The sequence below is a fragment of the Spea bombifrons genome, chromosome 1, assembly GCF_027358695.1.
Source record: "Spea bombifrons isolate aSpeBom1 chromosome 1, aSpeBom1.2.pri, whole genome shotgun sequence".
Classification (NCBI taxonomy): Eukaryota; Metazoa; Chordata; class Amphibia; order Anura; family Pelobatidae; genus Spea; species Spea bombifrons.
Genome location: NC_071087.1, coordinates 124,539,448 through 124,562,518, shown reverse-complemented (window position 1 = coordinate 124,562,518; position 23,071 = coordinate 124,539,448). Strand labels below are relative to the sequence as shown.

The 23,071-nt window shown below is 39.0% G+C and overlaps 1 protein-coding gene across 1 annotated transcript; it reads left to right on the top strand.

Moving 5' to 3' along the window:
- The first annotated feature begins 266 nt into the window (after nucleotides 1-266).
- Nucleotides 267-22,757, top strand: RFLNA (refilin A). The gene is made up of 4 exons (XM_053472103.1): nucleotides 267-427; nucleotides 4,258-4,627; nucleotides 20,662-20,771; nucleotides 22,107-22,757. Exons 2-4 carry the CDS (start codon nucleotides 4,406-4,408, stop codon nucleotides 22,438-22,440), a joined length of 666 nt encoding a protein of 221 aa, XP_053328078.1. The 5' UTR covers nucleotides 267-427; nucleotides 4,258-4,405; the 3' UTR covers nucleotides 22,441-22,757.
- The last annotated feature ends 314 nt before the right edge of the window (nucleotides 22,758-23,071 follow it).

Here is a 23,071-nt window from a genome sequence, read left to right as displayed (position 1 = left end):
AATTCTTGGCGCTGTATAAATAAAAGCTAATAATAGTTTGTTTGTTTGGTTGGTTGTGTGGTTGATGGTACCAAGCTCCTGCACTGTGCATGTGCCTTGAGTGTTGCGACACACAGGAGCCCACAGAGGAGTAAATGTATGGTATGTATAGGTGGGGACAGGGAAGGGGGGAACCTCCTCTGCTCGGTGACAGCCCCCGTGCTCCAGCTCAGTTTGACATTTGCACATCAGCTGGGCTCCCCACCCCTGTCCCTCCCTCTGCTGCTTTGAATGAGAAAAAAATAATAATAAGCAGCCCTGTGTGCTGGATGGGCTGGACTCCCTCCAGATCTGTGGGAACCAGCTCCGGGGAGCACAGCAACCATTAGCTTCCAGCTCACATCCCAGCGAGGCTGCCGACTTCCCCTCCTGGAAGGACGATTTACCTGTAAGTACCTGGCGCTGCTTCCTGCACTCGGTCCCCTCTGCATACGAGCCGTGTGAGCGGTGTGTTCCCGCACGCAGGCGGCATGTGGCGTGTTGTAAAGGCGGGTTGACTGGCTCGCAGTCTTCGCCCACCGCATCGCTACCTTGCGTGCCACTGGCATTTAACTCTCCTCATACCGCTGCTAATGGGAGGGTAGACTATGGGCAGAGGGGGGTCGGTTGCCTGGTGGGAGTCCAGTTGGGGTCTCTGTGGAATTTACAGGGATTACCATTGTACTTATTTCCCCATCTGGAACTCCGCTTTATAAAAGGCTGAAAGTTTGGTTACGCTAGTTAACCCCTTGATTAAGAGACGGTTAAATACCCTATCTCCTGATTAGCAATGGTTTGACCTGCTTTACGTTTTTTTGCGATAATTTTCAGAGTCCCCCCCTTAATATGTACCATTAACCCTTTGCAACGTGGCACTTAGTAGTACGCTGCAGCTGCTATACAGGAATGTTCTGTATTGATTTAACCCATTTCCTGCTAGAGGGTCCCACATTTGTAAATGTGGCAGGAAGAGGTTAGTTCCTTCACCAGAGAAAGTCCCAGTTTACCTAAAGTCCATTCTATAATGGTATTTCCCGGCACCTTCTTCACGGAGAGGGTTAAACTGTGCAGGCTCATGTGAGGGCTGCTGTGTTGGGCAGTAGAATAGCGGTCATTGATCCCATTCGGGAATCCTGTTTACTCTACCTATGCATACTGGGCATTATGTCTCTAATACTATATATATATATATATATATATATATATGCTCCCTGCCTCTTTAACCCTACAGGGGCAACAGTGAGAGGGCAAAATTAATTATTCTTACCTCCCCAAAGAAAAAACCCTGAAACTGGAGATTTAAACCCAAAACAACTAAAATAAAATAAACTACTGATTATAAACTATAATACATATGTATATGTTCTCAGTTACTTAAGTGCCCTTTCGTAATAAATAGACTGAAAATATGTATAGAGCTGAAACAACGAATCGATAAAATCGATAATAATCGATAACGGAAATCATCGATAACGATTTCCGTTATCGATTAATCGAGTGATCAATTCGTTGTTGGAGCACTCGGCTCCTTTTACTTACCTCCGCGAGCGTTCCCCGCTTCTGCTACACGCTCTGCAGTCTCCGCCTTCTTTTAGCTACGTGACGGATGTGACGCGTTCCGGAGGTAAGTATTCTTCATGTCTATGTGCACGGATCGCACAGAGCCACTCGCACAGAGCGAATCGCTCTGTGCGAATGGAGCCACTCGCACAGAGCGGTTCGCTCTGTGCGAGTGGCTCCACTCGCACAGAGCGGTTCGCTCTGTGCGAGTGGCTCCACTCGCACAGAGCGGTTCGCTCTGTGCGAGTGGCTCCATTCGCACAGAGCGGTTCGCTCTGTGCGAGTGGCTCCATTCGCACAGAGCGGTTCGCTCTGTGCGAGTGGCTCCATTCGCACAGAGCGGTTCGTGAGTGTGGGTGCAGGGCAGAGTGGGGGTGGGGGTGCAGGGCAGAGTGGGGGTGGGGGTGCAGGGCAGAGTGGGGGTGGGGGGTGCAGGGCAGAGTGGGGGTGGGGGGTGCAGGGCAGGAGACTGGGTGCAGGGCAGAGTGGGGGTGGGGATGCAGGGTGTGAGTGTGGGTGCAGAGCAGAGTGGGAGACTGGGTGCAGGGCAGAGTGGGGGTGGGGATGCAGGGCAGGGTGTGAGTGTGGGTGCAGGGCAGAGTGGGTGCAGGGCAGAGTGTGAGTGTGGGGGCAGGGCAGAATGTGGGGGCAGGGCTGGGTGCAGGGCAGAGTTAGAGACTGGGTGCAGGGGCACAGTGCAAAGTGCTGGGTGCAAAGTGCCAGTGCTGGGTGCAAAGTGCCAGGGCTGGGTGCAAAGTGCTGGGTGCAAAGTGCCAGGGCTGGGTGCAAAGTGCAAAGTGCTGGTGCAAAGTGCTGAATGCTGGGTGCAAAGTGCTGGATGCAAAGTGCCAGGGCTGGGGCAAAGTGCTGGGTGCAAAGTGCTGGGTGCAAAGTGCCAGGGCTGGGTGCAAAGTGCTGGGTGCAAAGTGCTGGGTGCAAAGTGCAAAGTGCTGGGGCAAAGTTTCTTGAACAGTAATAGTCCACCTCTTTTCAGAATGTTTGGGGTTATTTTGTTTCATAAATATTGTGTTTGGGTTCTTGTACTTTGAAAATATTGTTTTTTATTACATCATAACAAAATAAGAATGTTAATGTAAATTTTAAGTTGTTTTTTAACATCCAGTTCATTAAATTCTTTTAAATAAACGAAAAATTTGCATATTGTTTTTTTTTATCCGATTAATCGATTAATCGAAAAAATAATCGGCCGATTAATCGATTATTAAAATAATCGTTAGTTGCAGCCCTAAATATGTATGATTCCCAAGAGCTTGCAATTAAATCTACATCACCAGGGACACATAGATTCTCCATATTTAAGCCCCTTCCCATTTTTTTTAGCACCGAGCTTCAATATTTTGCACCTGTCTATAAGAGATGCCAAAAATATATTTTAATGTACGCTTTAATATAAGTTTTATAGTGTATGCACCCAATCAAGTAGCTATTGTTAAATTAAAACCAATATATATTAATAAAGCCCCAGCTATATAACGGGCAGATGTAATATTACACATCAATATTTTAGGATAAAAGGTGAAGAGATTCATATAGCCTTTTGCACAGTAAATACAGTGTTTCGGTTTTAATAGAGTATATGTATACACAACCTAATGAGGCATATGATCAGGTAAAATATTTACTAAGTATTGCAGGACTTATCAAAATATTTACCGTCAAAAATCTGCGGGTGAGGGATCAGTGGAACCAGAGCAATAATCCCACATGTAGCCTTTTGATATTTTGTTCTGAAATCCAGTAATATATACATTTTTTAACAGGGGATTAGAGTAAATTTTATTAAAAAAAATATATACAACTTAAAACTAACCAAAACAGCATGAAAAATGTCCACATTTAGTGTTAACCTCTTATATTGTGACAGTTTGTAAAATATTCTGTAATTTTAACTCATGTTTAAACTGGTAAATGAACAGCCAATAAGAAAAGTCACGTGCATGCGGCCATACATCATGATCTCAGATGTAGATGGTCATTTATTACAAATGTCTTAAAAACATCATATGTTAAAATATTAACATATTTGGCATTTATTATTCTGGTATCTTATGTTGAACCTTTAGGAGACAGATTTATTTTGAGAAAACCTATACATACTGTAATAACAGAAGGCTGTTTCTGTAGAACACACAGATTCCTGTTTCATGAGATGTGTGATTTTTTTTACTCTATTCTTTAGTCAATTTAGCATATAGATGATGCATGCCCATCATACCTAGAGATTAACAATATTATTTGATTGACTATTTCTTAGTTGGAGGAATTCCATATTTTTTTTTCACCAATTGGCCTGACTAACACTTTACATGTAGATAAGGACGAACAAGTAATGTGCATGGAGAATGCATGGATACCCTCTATAGGTGGAATATGCATGCAGTATAATTATGCATAATTCCTTATGCCCCCGTTTTAGGTTAAAGGCTTCTGATGTGCTGGAGACATGTTCATTTTGGATTGAAACACTATCCTAACTGAGTTATTTTTTAACTCAGAGATGTCAGAGTTTATTTACAATAACGTTGCCCTCCAATCCTTCTCAAAAGACGTGACATTATGTCCTTACAATTTGAAAGCAAAGAAATGCAAAATCCCGTTAGTGGTCACTTTGGTGTTATTGCTGTATCTCATTAATGATAATTTTATTCTGTGTTGCAGGGCCTGAGCAGTGGGTGATCTGGATTTGCACAGTAGACATCACTTAGATTTGTGCGGGATTTGTGTGGTATCTGTGAATCACTCCTGAGAAACAACAAACAGATATCAGATCAGGTTTTACTGAACATTGGCCAAGGTTCTGCCAGACATGGTAGGTCATCTACATTTGCAAGGGATGGAAGACAGCTTAAAGGAGAAAAATCGGGAAGGCTTGCTAGACAGTCCAGATTCAGGCCTCCCACCAAGTCCCAGTCCTCCTTTCTACTCAATTTCCCCTCCTGGCATTGTCGAAACAAGGGGTGAGGGCAGCAGTGCACTGATAAACCATCCAGCAGATGCCTTCAGGAAGGAAGGAAACGAGGGTAAAGTGGTATGTATCCAGTCCTATGCTTTCTAACTTTGCCATACCTGGTCACGCTTGCAGAGTTTATCTTGTGTCAACTTGTCTAAACATCAGAAAGCTCAGCAGCTTGTATTGCATGATGTTCACATCCTATTAGTGCATGTTCATTAGCTTGAGGTGGAGAGCAGAACACAGGCTTTCATTGTAGCATAGATTGATAATGCAAATGTTCCAGAAAACTGGTTAGTTCACCGAGGAACCATTGTTACATTATCTCAAAAGGAACTAAAGTGAAGTCCACTCCATTATCCAAATCCATAATCTCTTCGTTTATGATAATAACATGTGATATAATTGAGGTGGAAAATGTCCTCTAATGGCCAACATTATTTTGTTTAAGGAGTTTGGTGAATGGAGTACCTTTGATTTTTCTTTTGCATGCTGTATTTTTTCAACATTTATAGAACCTTTCTATCATGTACATTCTATTCAGTTAGGGAAATTCTGTCTTTATTTACAGGGCCGACTGGAATTTTAAACTGTATACAATATACACAACACCTCTTGGCATCCCTATTTAAAACCCATAATAGCTTAAAAATATGACAAGCAGGCATGGACTGTGAAACTAATATAAAATGTGTGGCTGTTCAGCTGTTCTACATTTTAACGTTTGTTTGATTTTGTGGGGACGGAAGTGGTTCAGCTTACAGGCAGCTTTTGCAGTTGCTTGGAGTAAGGGTGCTGATGTCTAGGTCCTTGCTTTTGCTTAGTGTCCTGTAAAATATCATTGCTATCTGTGTGTATTTGTGTCAGCTACTTCACCACTCTAAACACAAAGTAAATTCAACCTTGTGTACACGAAAAAATGATAAAATGTTTTTTGATATTTTGTGAAGAAGAGTACAAGGCACCTGAATGCCTTTGGATGAGATATCTAAGAGACCAGAGCAATCCCTAACCCATAACACCAATACGAGTTTCTTCCTTCTAGCAAGGTCATAAAAATCTAAAACAATTGGCAGGGATGATATGACAAAGAGTTTTTTTTCCATTTCCTACCGTAGTGAAAGAGGTAGCATTTATGTTGTATGTCTTCCACCAAAGTGAATCAAACTGGTATTTCGGGCAGATCATGTTGTCTCTGGGAACCATTCCTGATAATTAGAGATTGTTTCACATCTCTTGAGTGCATTCCTGGAAGTTCCACCTTTAATTATTTTTACGTATACAATTCCATCATTTCTATATTTGAGCAAGGCAGTAGTTTATGCACGGAGAAAAAAATATGAACCTGATATGACAGGGGTTATATTATATCTAAATACTAGATGGTTGTCTTGTATACTTTTTTACACAGACCACATCAGCGTGAGTAATTGAAATAGGAATTCAATTTTAGAGAATAAATTATGTACTGTAACGCGTAGATCATTGACAAGAATGTGTTGACTTTGAAGATTTTAAGATAACAAGTTTGGCGATTCATGCTCCAGCAGGAAGATTGCACAGTCTTTGGACTTGTTACTCAAGTGATCTGTTTTGCTAGAATGTTATATATGTTAATGCTATATGAATTATATAAAATGCGTGATATATATATATATGGTGACCAACCTTCAGCTGAGGGCCATAAATGTCACTTTTTGGAATCTTAAGCAAGGTCTTCTAAGGCAATAAGTTTAGGAAAACGTATTGTTGTGCCATGATTAAGTCCATTTGGGATGAAACACTGTCCGGTTACTATGTGTTTGTTTGCTTCATATATGAAGACAATAAAGATGGCACTTTTTACTGCAAAGGTCTGAGTCCAGCCTTATCTTATTTGGACAACAAAAAGTTTGTCCTGGTAGGTTTTACCACACTTGGCTCGGGGATATTCTATTCTACATATTCTGGTTTTTATTTTTTTAACTTTACATAACAATATTATTGGACTATAATCCGACATTTAACTGATATTTGTTCAACATAGTGTCATTGTAAATATAATTGTTATTGACTTAATAGTCTAGGAACTGTCTTCACCAGTCATACTATTTGACTCCTTTAGAGCTAAACAGTTAATTATCCTAAACTTGAAGGCAGGCCATTCCTTTTTAATTCCATGAAGTACTGCAGATGTTGTTGGCGTCCCACATGAAAAGGAGATAGGTATTTGGTTTGAGGTGCGTGAGAAGTTTTTGATTAAAGTGTAGAAATACTACTGTACATTAGAGGGAAGAACACATTACCAGCACAAATCCAAACCTGTAAAAATATATACGTTAAGCAAACACGAGGTACATAGTACTGTATTTTAGCCAAAGATCACAAGCTCAACTGCCAGGTCAAGGCACCTAGTGAGAGGTGGGAGACCTAACTGAAATATAATGTCACTAAATCAAGACAAAAATGGTTGGGTTTTAAAAATAAATAATTCTAAATAACAAATTATTATTTGGTCCCCCGCAGTCAAGGGTAGGTTTTATATGGCTCAGTGGTTCCCAGTTGTCTTGTGTAGGGAAAATAACAAATATGGTTAATGGTTTTCTTTAATGCTGTGTTTGTGAGTTTAATGCTTGAACAGACAGAAGCTTCACCTGTTTCTTTTGTTGAAAAGATGAGCTTATGTTAAATATGTTACAGTGATTGACAATTTTGTTAGAAGAAAAACCCAGACACCTGAAAATATATTCAAATTCCTTTTTCTTAAGACTCTTTGTAAACATGGCAAGCAGAGAACTGGAAGAGGTGTGGGTTTCTCAAGATTATGTTGGATAGCAATTTGCTTCATTAAACTCTCCCCGTGTCAGTTTCCAGAGAAACAATTCCCATATAAGCAGGGCTGGCAACCGATCAGCTGGTACCACTTACTGTCCTAATCTACATTTTTAAAACAAAATAACAAATTATAAAGAAAATCATGCTCATTAGTATTGTGTATGCTGCATCAATATATATCGCAATAATAATGTTGCCTCAGAACTCTTGATTTCATAAGTGATTAAAAAGCCTTAGGGTCAATGCTTTTATCTGGAGGTGATAATAACTCTACCCACTCCCCACCTGGTCCCTGCACTTTCATGCTCCTCTTTCTAAATATATATGGCTATTCATGGCCCCATATAAATCTACTCCACCTCGGGCTCCCTTCTGGCTGCCATATGGGAAGCTTTGAGGTATGCTTATAGGTAACAATAAAACGTACTTGTTGTTTCCTTTACTGCCCCTTCTGAGAATTAGTGGAGGGATCCGGCGTGGAGCTCACTTCCCCGTTTACGTTGTGCATCATTGTAACGTCTCTGTTGGGTAAACTCAACACATTTGGACACCCTTTAAATGTTCAAGGTTAACATTTTAAGTGGCAGTGTTACTTTAAGCAGACATAAACATGCTTAAGGCTTTATATAGAAAGTCTCGCTGAACCAATATATTGCCATTAACACAATAAAGCAAAATAATGAATTGTTTTTCTTAAAGATTAGTCAAACTATGCAATGTATAATTTTAGAACCCATTTCCAAAATGGTCAGGCAGAACTTCTACTATTTCTCCTTTTATCTCTAGCAACATATTTCTTGTTTGGTCTGCTTAACCTATAAATCTGTGATCCATCTTTAAAGGTAAAGGGTATTAAACAATCTAAAGTGTCTGTAACATAACCCTCTGCTAAAAGGAGGCTGTATATCTTTTCCTTTTGGCTTCATCTCTGGGCTGTCATCAAGAATAATGAAAAAACAGGAAGGAGCAGGAAGGTGAAAATATGAGAAGTATGTGATCATGATGGGAAACACAGAGATGATATTTAACACTGATATATTTTTCTTCTACTTCTTGTTAAAGCAGTGTTGCAGTGTTTTGCACGTGCTAGGCAGTTTAATTTTAGAAAGCATTTTGGAGCAGTCATTCTGTGTTGGAGAAACCTGCGTGTGGTGAAAGCACTGCATCTTTATTAGAGATAATTGTAATGTCTGTGTTACGACTTACAAAGTAACATTTATTGCTCATGATTGAAGGGAAAGTCACATGGAAAGTAGTTGGAACTTGGTTTGGTGTAGAAGAACTGAACTGCCCTGCACACAGCCCTGACCTCAACCCCATCGAACACCTTTGGGATTAACTGAAACCGAGATTGCGAGCCATACCTCCTTGTCCAACATCAGTGCCCGACCTCACAAATGCTCTACTGGATGAATGGGAAAACATTCCCACAGAAACGCTCCAAAATCTCGTCGAAAGCCTTATAGCTGCAAAGGGGGGACCAACTACATATTAACGTCTAGAAGTCTCTGTTGGTGTGTCCCAATATTTTTGTCCATATAGTATGTATCAATATATACCTTGTGTAGCAAATAAATAATTAAAAAAAAAGATTAAAAAGTACATGACTCTAAAGTTAACTAGTTTTATATTGTACAAAATGTCCAGCAATAATCTCCTTTGTTGGACCAATGGATAAATGGCAATTTTTTCTTCACTACTTACATTATCCAACTGTCCCTGCCGAGCAAAAAAACAAACAAACCCAGAAGCTGCAGGATATAAAAGAAAATTGCTATATAAATGTAATCCATAGATATTACATACATTTATCTACTTTGACAGACGGAATATATGCATGGAATTCCTCGGATAAAGGATCATCTTTCAATGTCAATCTCTCTTAAAACGAGATAGTTTAAATATGACAGGTGTCTGGGACCCAGACCTCGTGGAGCCAATTCCTTGTTTACAGCCTCAGTGTAAAAATGCAATATGATATATTCCGGTGTCAGTCTTTGCGTTACATATTTTTGTATGAGAGGTACATCTGGTCTTTTTAAGCTTGTTTAACCTAACAGACCTGAAATACTTTGTCGCCATTTAACACAGATCCGAGTAGGAGGGTATTTCACAGGAAGAGATAACTTGCATGATAGCAAAATTATAGCCTGGGAAAGTATTACCGGTAGTTCATGGCGACAAATATGTGATCTAGTGTAAAAAATCAAATAAATGGTCAACACAGGATTTAAAATAATGTAAATGATTAGCTCACTTAAGCTATGGATGCTCCTAATGCTTTGGACTTCCATCAGTCTCCTCTATTTTTCTAATGTAAAGATAACATTGAGTATGCTGACTGTCAACCAGCTTGAGAATAATGAATAGAGTGCGTTGATTCTCCAGAATATACTTTCTTAGAAAACGGTCCTTTCTTTTTTATAACAATAGATAAGGATTGTCATCACTACAGCATTCAGTAGTCCGCATAAAGAAATACTGTGAGTACTTTCGTACTTCTGGAACTGTAATTGTTTTGAGCTGATCCTTAACTATTTGTTATTGCTCAATAGTACGAGCATTAAAACCGCACATTGCCAAAACCCGGATGTGTAAAATACCAGGTGTCATTTAGGACCTGTTTGTATTGGCTATATTACCAGAATAACTGGAATATGTACATTTTTTGGCCTCAATTCTATTACAGCATAATGTTGTTAATAACAAAGTATAAGTAGAAGACTGTGTTTATAGCCCTAATCTATAATGAGTGTGTATTGATTTTGGCATACCACCAGAAATACATCTCTAGCAAAACATAAAAAGTATGTGCGCTATTAAAATATTTTATTTTACATTTTTTAGTTTTGTAATACTTTAAGACTTGTGTTAGAACTCGTGATGGGGTGGTTAGCATCACTACTATATTGATATCAAAGAATTAAAAGGTTTTCAAGTAAGCTCAGACCCCCAGTGCAACTTCATATTTGTAAATATTATTAAATAAAAAAATATGTAAATATGGTTTTTTTCTATAGTCACCTTTTTATGACTGAAGATGAGTTAGAGCCATTGGTTCTTAACGATGGCAAAGTTGCAAAGAATTCAGATTCAGAATGTCTCTAGAGTTCAGTCTACTAATATTTTACCCAAGGTTTGTTCTAACTTACTAACATTCTACAGCTTGTTAATATTTAGCACATACTGACTGTTGACAGACAGACTGTTGTAGTACCATGGTAAGGAGAGATCTGCCAACCTCTAGTATTAGTTTAGACTGCGCTGGTCCAGATTGTCTGGCTAGTACTATGGAAACCTTGGAAACTGAGATATATCCTTGTATGATTTGATAGATCCTGCCTCCAGCTCAATACAAATTGGCCAGATTCCAAATTCTTTTGAATTTGTACTTGTATGGGAATTGGGGACATGTGTATGAAGCCCATTGTGGAGCCCTCCTTATTGTGGGCCTATTGGAAAAGTCAAAGCAGTACATGCCCAAGGTAGGGTAACCACATGTTCCAGATCGCCCGATCCCATTCAACCTCAATTCAGGACAATTCATTGTCCTGGAATGCTGAGTGAAGGAGGTCTCACCAAATCAGGAGAGACTTCTCAACTCTACTGATTGGCTAAGAGTTCAGAAGCCTCTCCTGATAGGCTGAGTCCTTCCTCCACGCTAAGCTCAGTGTAAGCTGCAGCCAGCACCATGTATGTGTATGTATGTGACTGTGTTTGTCTGGTTGTGTGACTGTGTGTGTGTGTAATGTGTTGTAATAGAGGGGTTAATACTCTGAATCTGCTCATGTCTGGTAATAGAGAGGTTAATTATCTGAAACTGCTCATGCCTGTGTGTGTAATCTCATCCACTTCATACTGTGTGCCTGAATGGCAGAAATAAAATGTGGTCACCCTTGCTCAAGGGCAGGCTTGAATATAGTCAAATATAGTAGATGCCAAATACGTTTTATACATTTATTACGTTTACATTGAATGAATTGATGAGCTCTGTGGCTGCAAAATACTTAAGAGAGTTAATGATTACTTTAAGGTTCTAGCTGCCATTCACCCAGGTGTACATGCAAAGCGGGGCTGTCACAGCACAATGCACGCACAGTAGATGAGAAAGATTAATTTGATATTAGAGGCATTATTTTCCAATCCAACCTAAGCGTCATTGTTTAAACATCACTCACTTAGACATGTTTGAATAAATGAGCTGTGTAAGGCTGCTACTCGCATAATACTCCAAGGTAAATAAGACCAATTGCACCTCTCTTAGTGGCACTATTCAAATGTAGTTCTAACCGAATGATGCATTTTATGGGTATTGAACTAAAATGCTTGCTTGTATTTGAACAGCTTGTTCTCTGTTACCAAAGATTTTATTTAACCCATTTGGTACAGAACTGGGGTTACTGTGTAACAGATAAGAAAGTAATGCAGTATAAATTGTGAGTGCCCCCCCAAAAAAGGATTTTAACTTTAATATGAGAAGAAGAAGGTTAATAATAGGGCATTAATGTTTGCGGAACGAGTTCAAGAATGTATCTTAATTGGTCTGGGGAAAGAAGAATCAAGGAAAAAAAGTTGTTAAGCCATCATTTTTTGTTTTTTGGTTGGTTAAATAAAATATCATGACATTATGTGTGTGGTGCTTAATGTGGAACAAACAGCAGGGACATTCCATGTATCACTTTACAAACATGGGTTGTACAGTCGTGCCCACCAATGTTTTTTACTTTGTCCCATCCAATGATTGAACAAGGGCATCAATACTAAGTTACTAACCCAGTTTATAAATTATTCTATTTCATGATACCAGTGCTTATAAGTAACTAAAGCTGTCAAATACCTCCCGGTTTATGTAGTAAAGTGTTCTATGAAAAAAGCATTGGATTATTGTATCCCAGATGTGTTCTAGGCACTCTATATTACTGGGTCAATCGGCTAGGACTGCCCTGTGGGCCAAAAGTTACCCACCCTCTAATGTAAGCACATTATTAAGGACGTGGATGTACATAGCATTACTGTACTGGGTCCTGGGAAAAAATGTCAACACTAATATATATAATATATATAGTATATATAGGGGAAACATCCCTGGCGATGGAAACCTGTTTGATTCCTGTGTTACTTAAAACCGACATTTTCATGCTGGGAAGATTTTAATGAAGTGAGCGCATGGGACTTTCTCTTTATGGGATAATCAGAGTACCGTATGCCGCTTTTCTCAGTGCAGAATGGTCGGAATATCAGATTTCTGCAGGCATTTGCCTTTTAATATAGTTCTTTTAAAGATGTTTACTTTTTGGTCTATTTTATTTTACATGAACACAGTTTAAGAACTGACTGCCAGCATGTGAATTATGTCCTTGTTAAAATGAATGTGGGTATATTACATTTGGCTACTGCATGACAGGCCAAGTACATGTATGTTTACAGTAGCGTGATCTGAGATACGGGACCGTTTTCTTTGGAAAATATTTAACCACCACCACCCAGCTACTCCTCTATCCTGTTAAATATTAATTATGTTGCGCTGTCTGAAATAATGGCTTGGTCTGTTTATGTCCAGGACCATGTCAGTGGTTGTATATAATGAGTTTATCATATTTGAAATGAAAAATAAGAATGCCTGCAAATAGGATCTCTTTGAAAAGATTTCCCCAAAAGGTTTTTTTAGGAGTGGCTGTTTTGTGTATTTAAAATACAAGGAACCAATTCTGCAGTTAGCAAAAATTGCAGAATTGGTAAATACAAAGTTCCCTAAACGGATCTTAAATAGGCCAGTGTTAAATAAATGGAAAGCTGTGATTTTGGGGGGTAGAAAATTAAAAGTGAAAGTAGTGGGATGTATGGTTATTACGTCTGCATAACCTCAATGGACATGATCTGAGAATGAGCCATACTGTAGTCGTCGGATATACCTATGAATTATGAATTGTAGTTCCTTTAACGTTTTGAGGGCCAAGTACTTTTACAACATATGTAATTGATGGCATACCTCCCAACTGCACCGATTTAAGTGGGACTATCCCATTTTAGGACACCGTCCAGCCAAGTAACCCCACCGTTTTGCTCTTCTGGGCTGTAGGGATCATGAGCTGGTTCTGGAGATCAAAGGAATTCCACCTGAATTGGCCCGAAATTGATTGCAATTACTGAAAGCTCATTCTAAGACGTCAATGCCCTGGCGGTCATTATGGATTTTAAAGCCGTAGTAACAATTGTTTCCTTCCTTAGAAGATGAAGTTCCAACATCCTTTCAAGTTCAGCTGTCATTGTAGGAGCAGTAAGCTAAACATAGAAACACAGAATTTAACAGCAGAAAAGAACCATTCCGCTCATCTAGTATGCCTGTTTTTCCTGCTGTGAAGGGTTAATGTATGTGAGAGAACAGTGCCATTAGGGAATTTAACAAATGATGCTGGCTTATTCAAAAGAACTCTGTTATTTGAAAAGTCTTATGGGACGACAATGTGTCTTTCTAGTAATGGATCGAGGATGAAATTGAGATCAGGCAGTAGTCATATATCCATATGTGTGGAGTAGTATCATGATTATTACATATATGGTATATATATATATATATATATATATATGTACTGCTATTTGACATGACACGAGGACTGTAATAAATCTGTGCTCTTCTTTACTCGATGCATCCCTACTTGTAACTCTTGCCACCCTTTTCACCAAAGACGCAATTTCTCCATTTGGATAGGAATGTCCACAGTGTTTATTAATATTAACCATTAATCTTCTTCTGATGTGTTGATATATTCTTGAAATTCTGTTAACCTTTACTCAAAACTATAATACCACACTACCAGCTGCAGCACCCCCACACGGTACCACCCCCGGTGTCACACCAGTGATGGTAACTTCATCAACCTCAACTATGAAGAGCCAAGCTCCTTTATACAGTGACAGCTTCCCCAAACCCAGATTCCAAAGGACCCCTCAGCAACAAACTGGCCTTACTTGCAAATCTGGTTTGGATGGGCGAGCTGGACATTGTTGCTTCAGGCAGTATAAACTGAATTGTGCTTTCTTTAACACCAGGCTGCTCTAGACACGTAGTGATGTTGTTATTGAAACAAATATAACATCATTTATGATTATTCCAGTCTGTGTTATAGTTTTAGGTTCTAGAAAATAATATACACATAATATAATACTAATATTAACCTGAAATCATAAGACGTTATACGCTGATACAATTATTTACTAGGACAGAAAACTAGGACCAATGCAAGTTTAAAATCTGGGCAAGTGGCAGGTAATACGCACATCCTTAGCTATTCATTTTCAGTAACCTGGGTCACTGACTCTATCGGCGTATTAGAGTTCTTTCATCAGCCTTTCAGAAGATATTGTTCAAATGCTACAGCAGAGATGTGCCATTTGGAGTCGACTTGGCCATCATTTTTGGTCTGTGCAAATTTTGGGGTAGTTTTGGCAGCAGATGTTTTGGCCTTTTTTGTCTGCAAAGGAGGCTTAGTCACTTTCTTACCCTTATAGCAGGTCCTTTAGCAGACGGCTCGTCATATTGACTGGAGATGTCCTATGACAGGCTTCATAGCAGGGGCACTATTGGCAGATGGACCCCGCTTGTTTGCATCTGCTGAATATATCTAAAAGAGAAGTTGGACTGAAGTCATTGGCCTTTCACGCCGGCAGCTCTACTGAACTCTTGGTGAACTGGTTGTCCCTTAGAGAGAGCGCAGCACATGGGGGAAGAGATTACCAGGTACAACACGCCGTTCTGAAATATTTCCATCTCAGGCCTTACTACACGCTCCTTCTATTGACATATTAAATCAGTTATAGCTGACAGACCTGGAGCTAAAAAACATCAAATATTAATTTGCGCTTAATGAAGCCTCTCCCCAACACTGTTTTTCTTTTGCAAATTTGATCTTTCAAAGGCGAGAGGCCAAGACTAAGTTAATGCAAAATCTCTTTAGGTGCTTTGCTGATTTCAGGAGAAATCTGAGACCCGGTATGAGTGATTTAATTCCATTCTGGTTGGAAAGTTGAATTGTAGTGCCAAGGAACTGGCTTTCTTGGCTGTGACTGACGGTTTTCTTGCCCTCCAAAGGGATAAAAAACTGGCCGTATTCTATGGCGGAAGCCATGCTGCTTTTAGAGTGAAAATAACAATATGCAAATATAGACTGGGGTTTTTACATTCAAGTAGTTTCTTTTGGCTGAAAAGCTGAACACTTTACCACACAAATGTTTGTGTTAACGGTGTTTTCTCTATACTGGGCAAGGTACATCATGAACTAAAATAATCGAATATCATGAAATGCATAGCCCCCCCCCCCCATTAAACATCACGTACATAAATATATGGAATATATAAAGAATCTTTATATTGTTAACATTATTTATGAATCTGTTGCTTTTATGAAACATAACATTATTAGAGTAAAGTTGAATGAATGCAGTCATTTGATGTTATAATATCCTTTTTATTCATACAAATAACACCTGTGTATAATATATAATGTACATTCTTCAATCATACTAAAATAGGACAAAGCTCTGTTTAAACTTAATAAATGTTACAGTTCTACACAATATATTCAGAATGCTGCAGGGAGGTATAAATACCTACTAATATGGTATCATTAAGAGTCATTTCATTGAAATACAAAAAGATGAGTGACATTGAAGATATTTCTGGCTATTAAAATACAATTCTTGAGTTCTGTCTATCAAACGATAATAATGTTAACTTTTTTTGCGGTTCACTTATTCAAATGTTTCTGTACTTTATATCTCAGTTTTAGAAACACCGCAAGCCGCTTTTCCTGCGGTACATGCCAAGGTAGATGTAAAACAATGCATTCATTCATAAAGATGTTTTTCAGGATAGGCTAGAGGCCATATTAGGAAGTGGATTCTGGTCTATTCAGAAATGCTAAAACATGTAGGCCTGGTTGTAATTTGTGATCTTTGCAGACGCGGGAAGTGTCAGTGCTTGAGGCATTTTTCCAACCGTAAAGAATAAGAAAATGTATAATTAAAATGGAGTTTAACAGTGTTGATGCAATAATACAGTTGCAAATTGATCTGATGTAATCTAAAGATGTATACTATGTTAGCATTTTCTATTGGATGGCCATAAGCGTACCTGGGAACTCTCACGGTTTCACCCTGAGTCTCAGGATTTTGGCCCAAACCTCAGGATCTCAGGAGCAGATTGTCAGGGTCATAAAGCCTGGATTTGTCTCTTCTCTATTCTACGCTGCTGTGATCATATAAAAAACTTACAATTGATGCTTTTGCTATCAGTATTTTATGGCTGATCCCTGCTTGAATGTAGTGTATCTTTAATTAATGACAGGTTATTATTTAAACAAGGGTTCCAGGATTAGAGCCATTTGGTTAATACATCTGGCGAGCCACTGCATAGTATCTTGGCCGTGAGCTATTAAAGGGTTAATATTTGAAGAGTCTCAGGGCCAACTTATTTGAAAAGTTCCCAAGTATGGGAAATAAGTCCCTTTGGACTTTACATTAATAAGTGATAATTGGTAATAACAAAATATTTTTTTATTTCATTTTTTGTTTTGACTAACAGTATATATGTTATAATTTATTTTAAAGCGACAGGTATACATTGTAACCAAATATGTATATTTCTATTATATTCAGCATAGCCAACTGTTTTCCTTTGTTCTTGTTTTCTTTTTCAGTCCACATGTACAATGTACTTCTTTAACAATGACATTTATCTCTCCTCCTTTGCCATCCCCTCCACATTCTTTTCAGAATTCTTCTCCTAATTAATTATGCCCTGAATGTCTGGCTTTGGAGTTTATAAAGAGAGGCAGATACCCTGAGAGATCATGCCATGAACTAAATGTTAGTTCAATGAAAACAAGGCATTAACCGCAGTTCCATTTTTTGGATCATTATTTTGGTTGCCAAATGAACCTTTAGAGCTAGGAAGGGAAAAGTACTGAGTTTTAGAAACAGTATGAGTCCTGGCAGTAACGGAACACATAACCTGAGTGCATTTTTCATTCATTAGTGGTCAGGCATGTGTACCGTTGGCCTTTAGACCCTTATATCATAAAAGCTTGCAAACCTGTCTACGCCGTGTGTTAACCAAAGGACAGGGTGCCCCCATTTTTGGCTTATTCTCCAACAGATCTGAAGGGCCAGCACGTCCCTTCCAGCTGGAGAAATTCTCAGGCATATCCCATAGAAAGGTTTTGTCCTAGCTTGTGACCAGCACAATACATTGAAACATGAGTCCCTAGCAAGTCCTTACAGTCTTGGTATGGTAGTCTGAGCTCCATGTGGACTAGCAGCGATCGCTGATCTTCAGTCCCTTCCCCCTCAAGATGGGTCCATGGGGAGGTGATAGCAGATTGAGAAAGGGGGGGGTAAAGATCTTGCCCTCCATCAGGCCTAGGGCCACACAGTATTTACATGCATTACTAGAAAATGCTTTATGTTTTTTTTTTCTATCCCAGAAGCTTCCTATGCCTCTGTTTTAATTTACATGAATCGCAAAAGGCTGATGTTTCTTTCACCGTAAGAGACTAAATTCTGTATTGCATGTTGGATTTCCAGCAATGAAACAAATATGGTAGGATAACATCTTTATGTGACTGGTGGAGTATTGTTAATATAAATGATCATAACACCTAGTATAGGATTCATAAGTATTTTTGGGTTTTTTTTTTTAAAACACATTTGGGTAGAATTGATATATTCTAACACAGGCACCAATTTGGTTTTATGGTGTATTTTGTTGCATCTTATGGTTTGCTGGTTCCAATCTTTTTTTGTGGTAGAGTCTGTGACAGATGTATTTTAAAAATGCAGGTACATTTGGACACCTCTCCATAGGTCTCTTAAAATTTCTGTGTAATATGCAGTGAAAATGTTTTCAGTGGGTCTAGTTTATTTACATATGGCCCCAAAATCCCTGCCATATGGGTGCCATTCTGTGTAAACTCAAACCACAAAAAACTGTATGCGGCATGAAAATAACTGATGGCGATTTCCCTCTAATCCCCCTCTTCTGGTTGGTAAATTACTTTAATATGTTGTACTTCGAGGCATGAAAGGGTTCTGAAAAAAGTGACAACCCTTACTATGAATAGGCAAATCACAGTTAAACCCCCAAAAGCACTTTTCATACGAGCAATATTCAACTTGTGGTGCGAGTTTTCCATTAACCTCTGACTTCCAAGATTAAGGCAAGGAAACACTTGATTTTGCTTGTCTTAAATAGAGTTTGATTCTGCAGGTTATGACATCCAACCAACAATTCCCTGAAAGAAACGTCAGGATGCTGGCACAGGGAGATCTAGCACAAGGGTACGAATGGTTGAGCCATGATTGAGCACAAGGAGTTCACGGATCATGTAGTTATTACAGTGCCATTAAGAGAAGATGCAATTGCTTGCCTTGAGTCCTTTAAAATGTACCGTATTTGACGTTACATTTAAGTAATTTAGTTGTATTTTTGTATGTATTCAGAATGAATGAAAACAAAGCTCCCTTCTGACTACATGCTCGGCTGAGTGTATGCAGGATGGAGCATTGAAGAAGGGTCAGAACCCCCAAAGCGTTTGTGCATCTGTGACATGACATGAATAAATGTGGTGTTGTAGTGAAACCTTGGTAAACAGAGTGCTCGGCATTGCCTTCTTTTTTGTTTATATATTAAACAAGTTTATTTTGTTTACTGAAATGTAAAATGTGATATTAGGTAAGCAGGCGATGTAGTGTTGTATAGTTAGAAGCGTTAGTAGCAAAACAAGTGAGAGGGGTCTGCCACTTTACAGATCGCTGGTTATACCTCACATAGAGTATTGTGTACAGTTCTGGAGAAGAATATTGAGTGAGTGTTCACAGCAGGGCTACTAAATCCTCAATCTAAGATTAGACCAAGGACTGATAAAGGCCTTTAAATCAGGACTAGATGGTTCTTATCTGCTGTCAAATGAATCAAGGTTTCTATTATTATATATTAATTATTACCTCTTACTCTAAGAACTCTACTCATGGTCCCCCTCCATCACCCTTACTGGGTTACATCCACACATGTTTTATAATAGTTTACTGTTTTATTTGTGATTCTTTTTAAATGAACATTCAGGTTACATTTCAATATTTAATTAAACACTGTTTCCCCATCCTGCATTGCATAATGTTTCTGTTTGAACATTCTGTAGAGCTGCTTAGCTCTGACCTTCTTTTATTTATTGGTACATTAGTCTGTTTAGCAGGCAAGTGTGCTGTTGTGCCAAAACGTTACCTGTAAGGTTCAATCTTATCGGCTAGTCGTGAAATTATTGGGAGGGAGCCCTCCATACCTGTGCACAGAATACCCAAAGGTGAACAATAATTCACTCAAAGAAACTTGTTTTTAATGAAAACACCACTTATTTAGGTCAACAAAAGGCTTCAGTGAAGCAAACACTGCTTTACATTGTTTCAAAAACAATATTTTTTTTCCCATTACTGGCCCTTCTGTGCATAGGGACAGGTAATGTGCTGCTTACTGCTCTGCCACTGAATAGGCTATACGTGTCTGTGCCAGCTGTGAAAATGGACGTTCAGCATAAACTGATCTTATTTCTTATTTTGTAGCATAAGCAATAAAAAAGCAAAAACCCAAGAACATTTTTCCACTTTACTTTTATGTTTGTGGGCATGTAATAAATAAAATAATATGTTCCTGTGCGAGACAAGATCCATTTGTCCCTCTCAATACCCCAATGCCACTCCTTTAATGAACCTAGCATCAACAAAGTAAAGAAATGCTCCTGAGGAGTAGACATGCCTACAAATAACTTCTGAGAACGTTTCTGGCAAATAGTCGTCAAATCCCAATGAATGGCTGACCAGAATTATAATAAAATGCACCAACGTGGCAGCAGGAACATAAAATCAAGGACTTTGGGTGCAGGCCAATTCAACTTTGCCCCTTATGGAACCCATTTCTGTTTATCAGATTTTAGCTTGATAATTCCATATTCCTTTGTTCCAAGAATCACATGATTTATTTTTCTTGTTTAGCCAGTTTAGCAAAAGAATACAATGAGTGCCCAAATGACATCAGGGCCTTAACAGCAAGCCAGTCATCCAACTGGAGCTGCCGTTTAATAAGATTACAGTCTGTATAAAAGGACAGACTGTAAAGAGCTGTTGTTTCATGTAGCTGACACTGCTTTATCACTGTAAGGCACTTGTATTGTATGGGTAGTTGCCAAAGGCCTGAATAACTGCTTAGATCAACCAGACATTCTTAACCGTGCACCTTTTGCATCCTGCAGATTCCATACCTCCTCCTGAACAGCTGCAATACAGACACACGGCCCAGGATGCATCCGGTGATTTTTGGTGAAAGCATTGAAGTGAATCCAAAGCCAGTCCAAGAAATCAGGTAATTAAGAGATGCAGTTCACATACATGACCAAACATTGCCATCACTGCGTTAGTTTCTTTCTTTCTCCAGTGTTTGGCCAGTCCCATTCCCAACCTGCTAAAGACTGTCTATGGCTGACCCTGCCTTTATGCATAGCTACCCTTGCCCCGTCACAAAGAGAGAGCGCTCCTGTTAGCCTAAAGAGGGAAGTTCCCAGGTATGCACAATATACCAGCCTTAACAGTCTTTACTGCTTAACATGAAGTACTGGCAGCCCAACACATGTAACATACAGAATGCACAAAAAATCCCCTAGAATTTGACTTGAGTTTAGTTTAATACTGAGTGAAGCCTCTAGAATAGTATTTCTTAAGTGCTACCATACTGGCCAATATCCCAGTCATGTGTGACCTGTAGCTGACATTGTTGCAGGTTCTGTGCCCTTCCCCTGCATACCATATTCCAACACTCAGAAGGCACATGTACAGATGCAAAGACTTACAAATAGTAACTCACATGCTGACCTTTTCTGCAGTAAGAGTGCACACTACGAAGCATGGAATTGCCTGGGAACTGTAGATGCGTTATTATCCAAGACACGTGTTTATTTTTATGTGCTGCATACAGGTCATCAAGCATCAGGCTAATTTTAAAATTAATATACAAAAATAGAAGAGAACACAACCTAAAAAGCATAAAATACATAAAAATCCCCAGGTTGCTGCTAGAATAATAATGTCCAATAAGTACATAAAACAAAGCAAGAATTCAGTACATTCCAAGTAAATACCATTCAAAAAAACACCTACCTAAGGCATAACTATTGGGTATTCCGTCACACTATATGGTCATATAAAAGCCTGGGGTGCTTTGAAGTGGTGGTGGGCTAAGCAATATATGGCCATATAGTGTTACGGAATCCCCAATATTTATTCCTTAGATAGGAGTTTTTTGAACGGCATTCACTGGGCATTCACTGAATTCTTGCTTTGTTTTGTAATTTTATAATTGCTGTACCAAATAGGTGTAGATTTATGTGGAATGGGAGAAAAGATATTGGAGTGATGATAATGTAAATCGTAAACATCTGATGAATAGTGTCAGTACCATGGACAGTGATTGGGACATCTAAAGCTTGCAACTCCAACAGCATTGTCACAATACTGGTTGTTAATGCCACAGCTCGCATGCATATCAGATGACTTCTTGCTGTCAACACAAGTAAATTTGGACCTTGGTGTGTTCAGCCACGCGACTGGATATAACCTTGTGATATTATCTTAGGGTGATCGTAGTGTAACTAGGATACATACCCAAATTCAGAAACTCATGAGCTCCAAATTATTTTTGCAGATGCAACTCTGAGATTAAGTATGATTCTGAGAAACATTACAGAGACCACGTCTTCTGTGCTCCAATTCCCTCTGTCACCTCCTACAGTGAGACGATCATTTCCACGCCAAACTGCACATGGAGGAATTACAAATCCCAGCTATTTTTTGAGCCTCGCAACAAGCCGCTGAGGTTCCAAAGCACGACCATCATCTTTCCGAAACATGCCAAGAACATTTACAGAACAACACTCAACTACAACTGTGGTGGAACCAAGAAATGGTTTGCATCCAGCGTGCAGCTGGAGCTGTGCGAAGAGACAAGTCCCTGTATCATATACACAGATAATCTTTAATTCCATTCAGATCCTTCAAAATGTACAGTAATGCAATGCACTTGGCCTCATTGACATGGGAACTGCAACTCATAACGTTGCCAAATAACTGTGATACTAACCCCCTCAGAACCTTTGTGACTTGTAAAATGAACATAAGTAAATTTGTATTTTAATGGACTCGTATATAAGTGGATAATGTTAACAAGATTCTGTTTAGTACAATGTTCAGATTATGTTTTTCACATTCTCTTGTATATAATATTCCAGAAGATTCTACAAGTTCTGCTGTCAGTTACAAAGCCAGGGCTCCACGTTAAAAATAATATCTATTGCAGTAAAAGAGGCTGGAACAGATAATGTCAGAGTCAAGGTGGGAACTGTCAACAAATGCCTGAAATGTCTAGTGAACTTAATGGGTTAAGAATGTACTGAAATGAAGCAGGTCGGGTGGTCAACTCTCACATAGAGGGGGAGGTGTGCTGAGGGGCTATAAGGGGAGCTTTCATTCCACTCAGAGAAATCTCTAGTTCCTCCGTTGATGCATAAAGCATATGGACAATTCTGCAATACATTTTGCACTTTACATTGCACATCATTTGTTAGAATAGCATGGTAAGTGGTGAGGTTTCTCTCTATGGTGCGAAAGTAC

Coding starts and splice junctions, on each gene's coding strand:
- RFLNA (XM_053472103.1), top strand. CDS start 4,406: ATGGTAGGTCATCTACATTTGCAAGGGATGGAAGACAGCTTAAAGGAG. Junction 4,628..20,661: donor AAGGAAACGAGGGTAAAGTG/GTATGTATCCAG, acceptor TGCATCCTGCAG/ATTCCATACCTCCTCCTGAA. Junction 20,772..22,106: donor AAGCCAGTCCAAGAAATCAG/GTAATTAAGAGA, acceptor TTATTTTTGCAG/ATGCAACTCTGAGATTAAGT.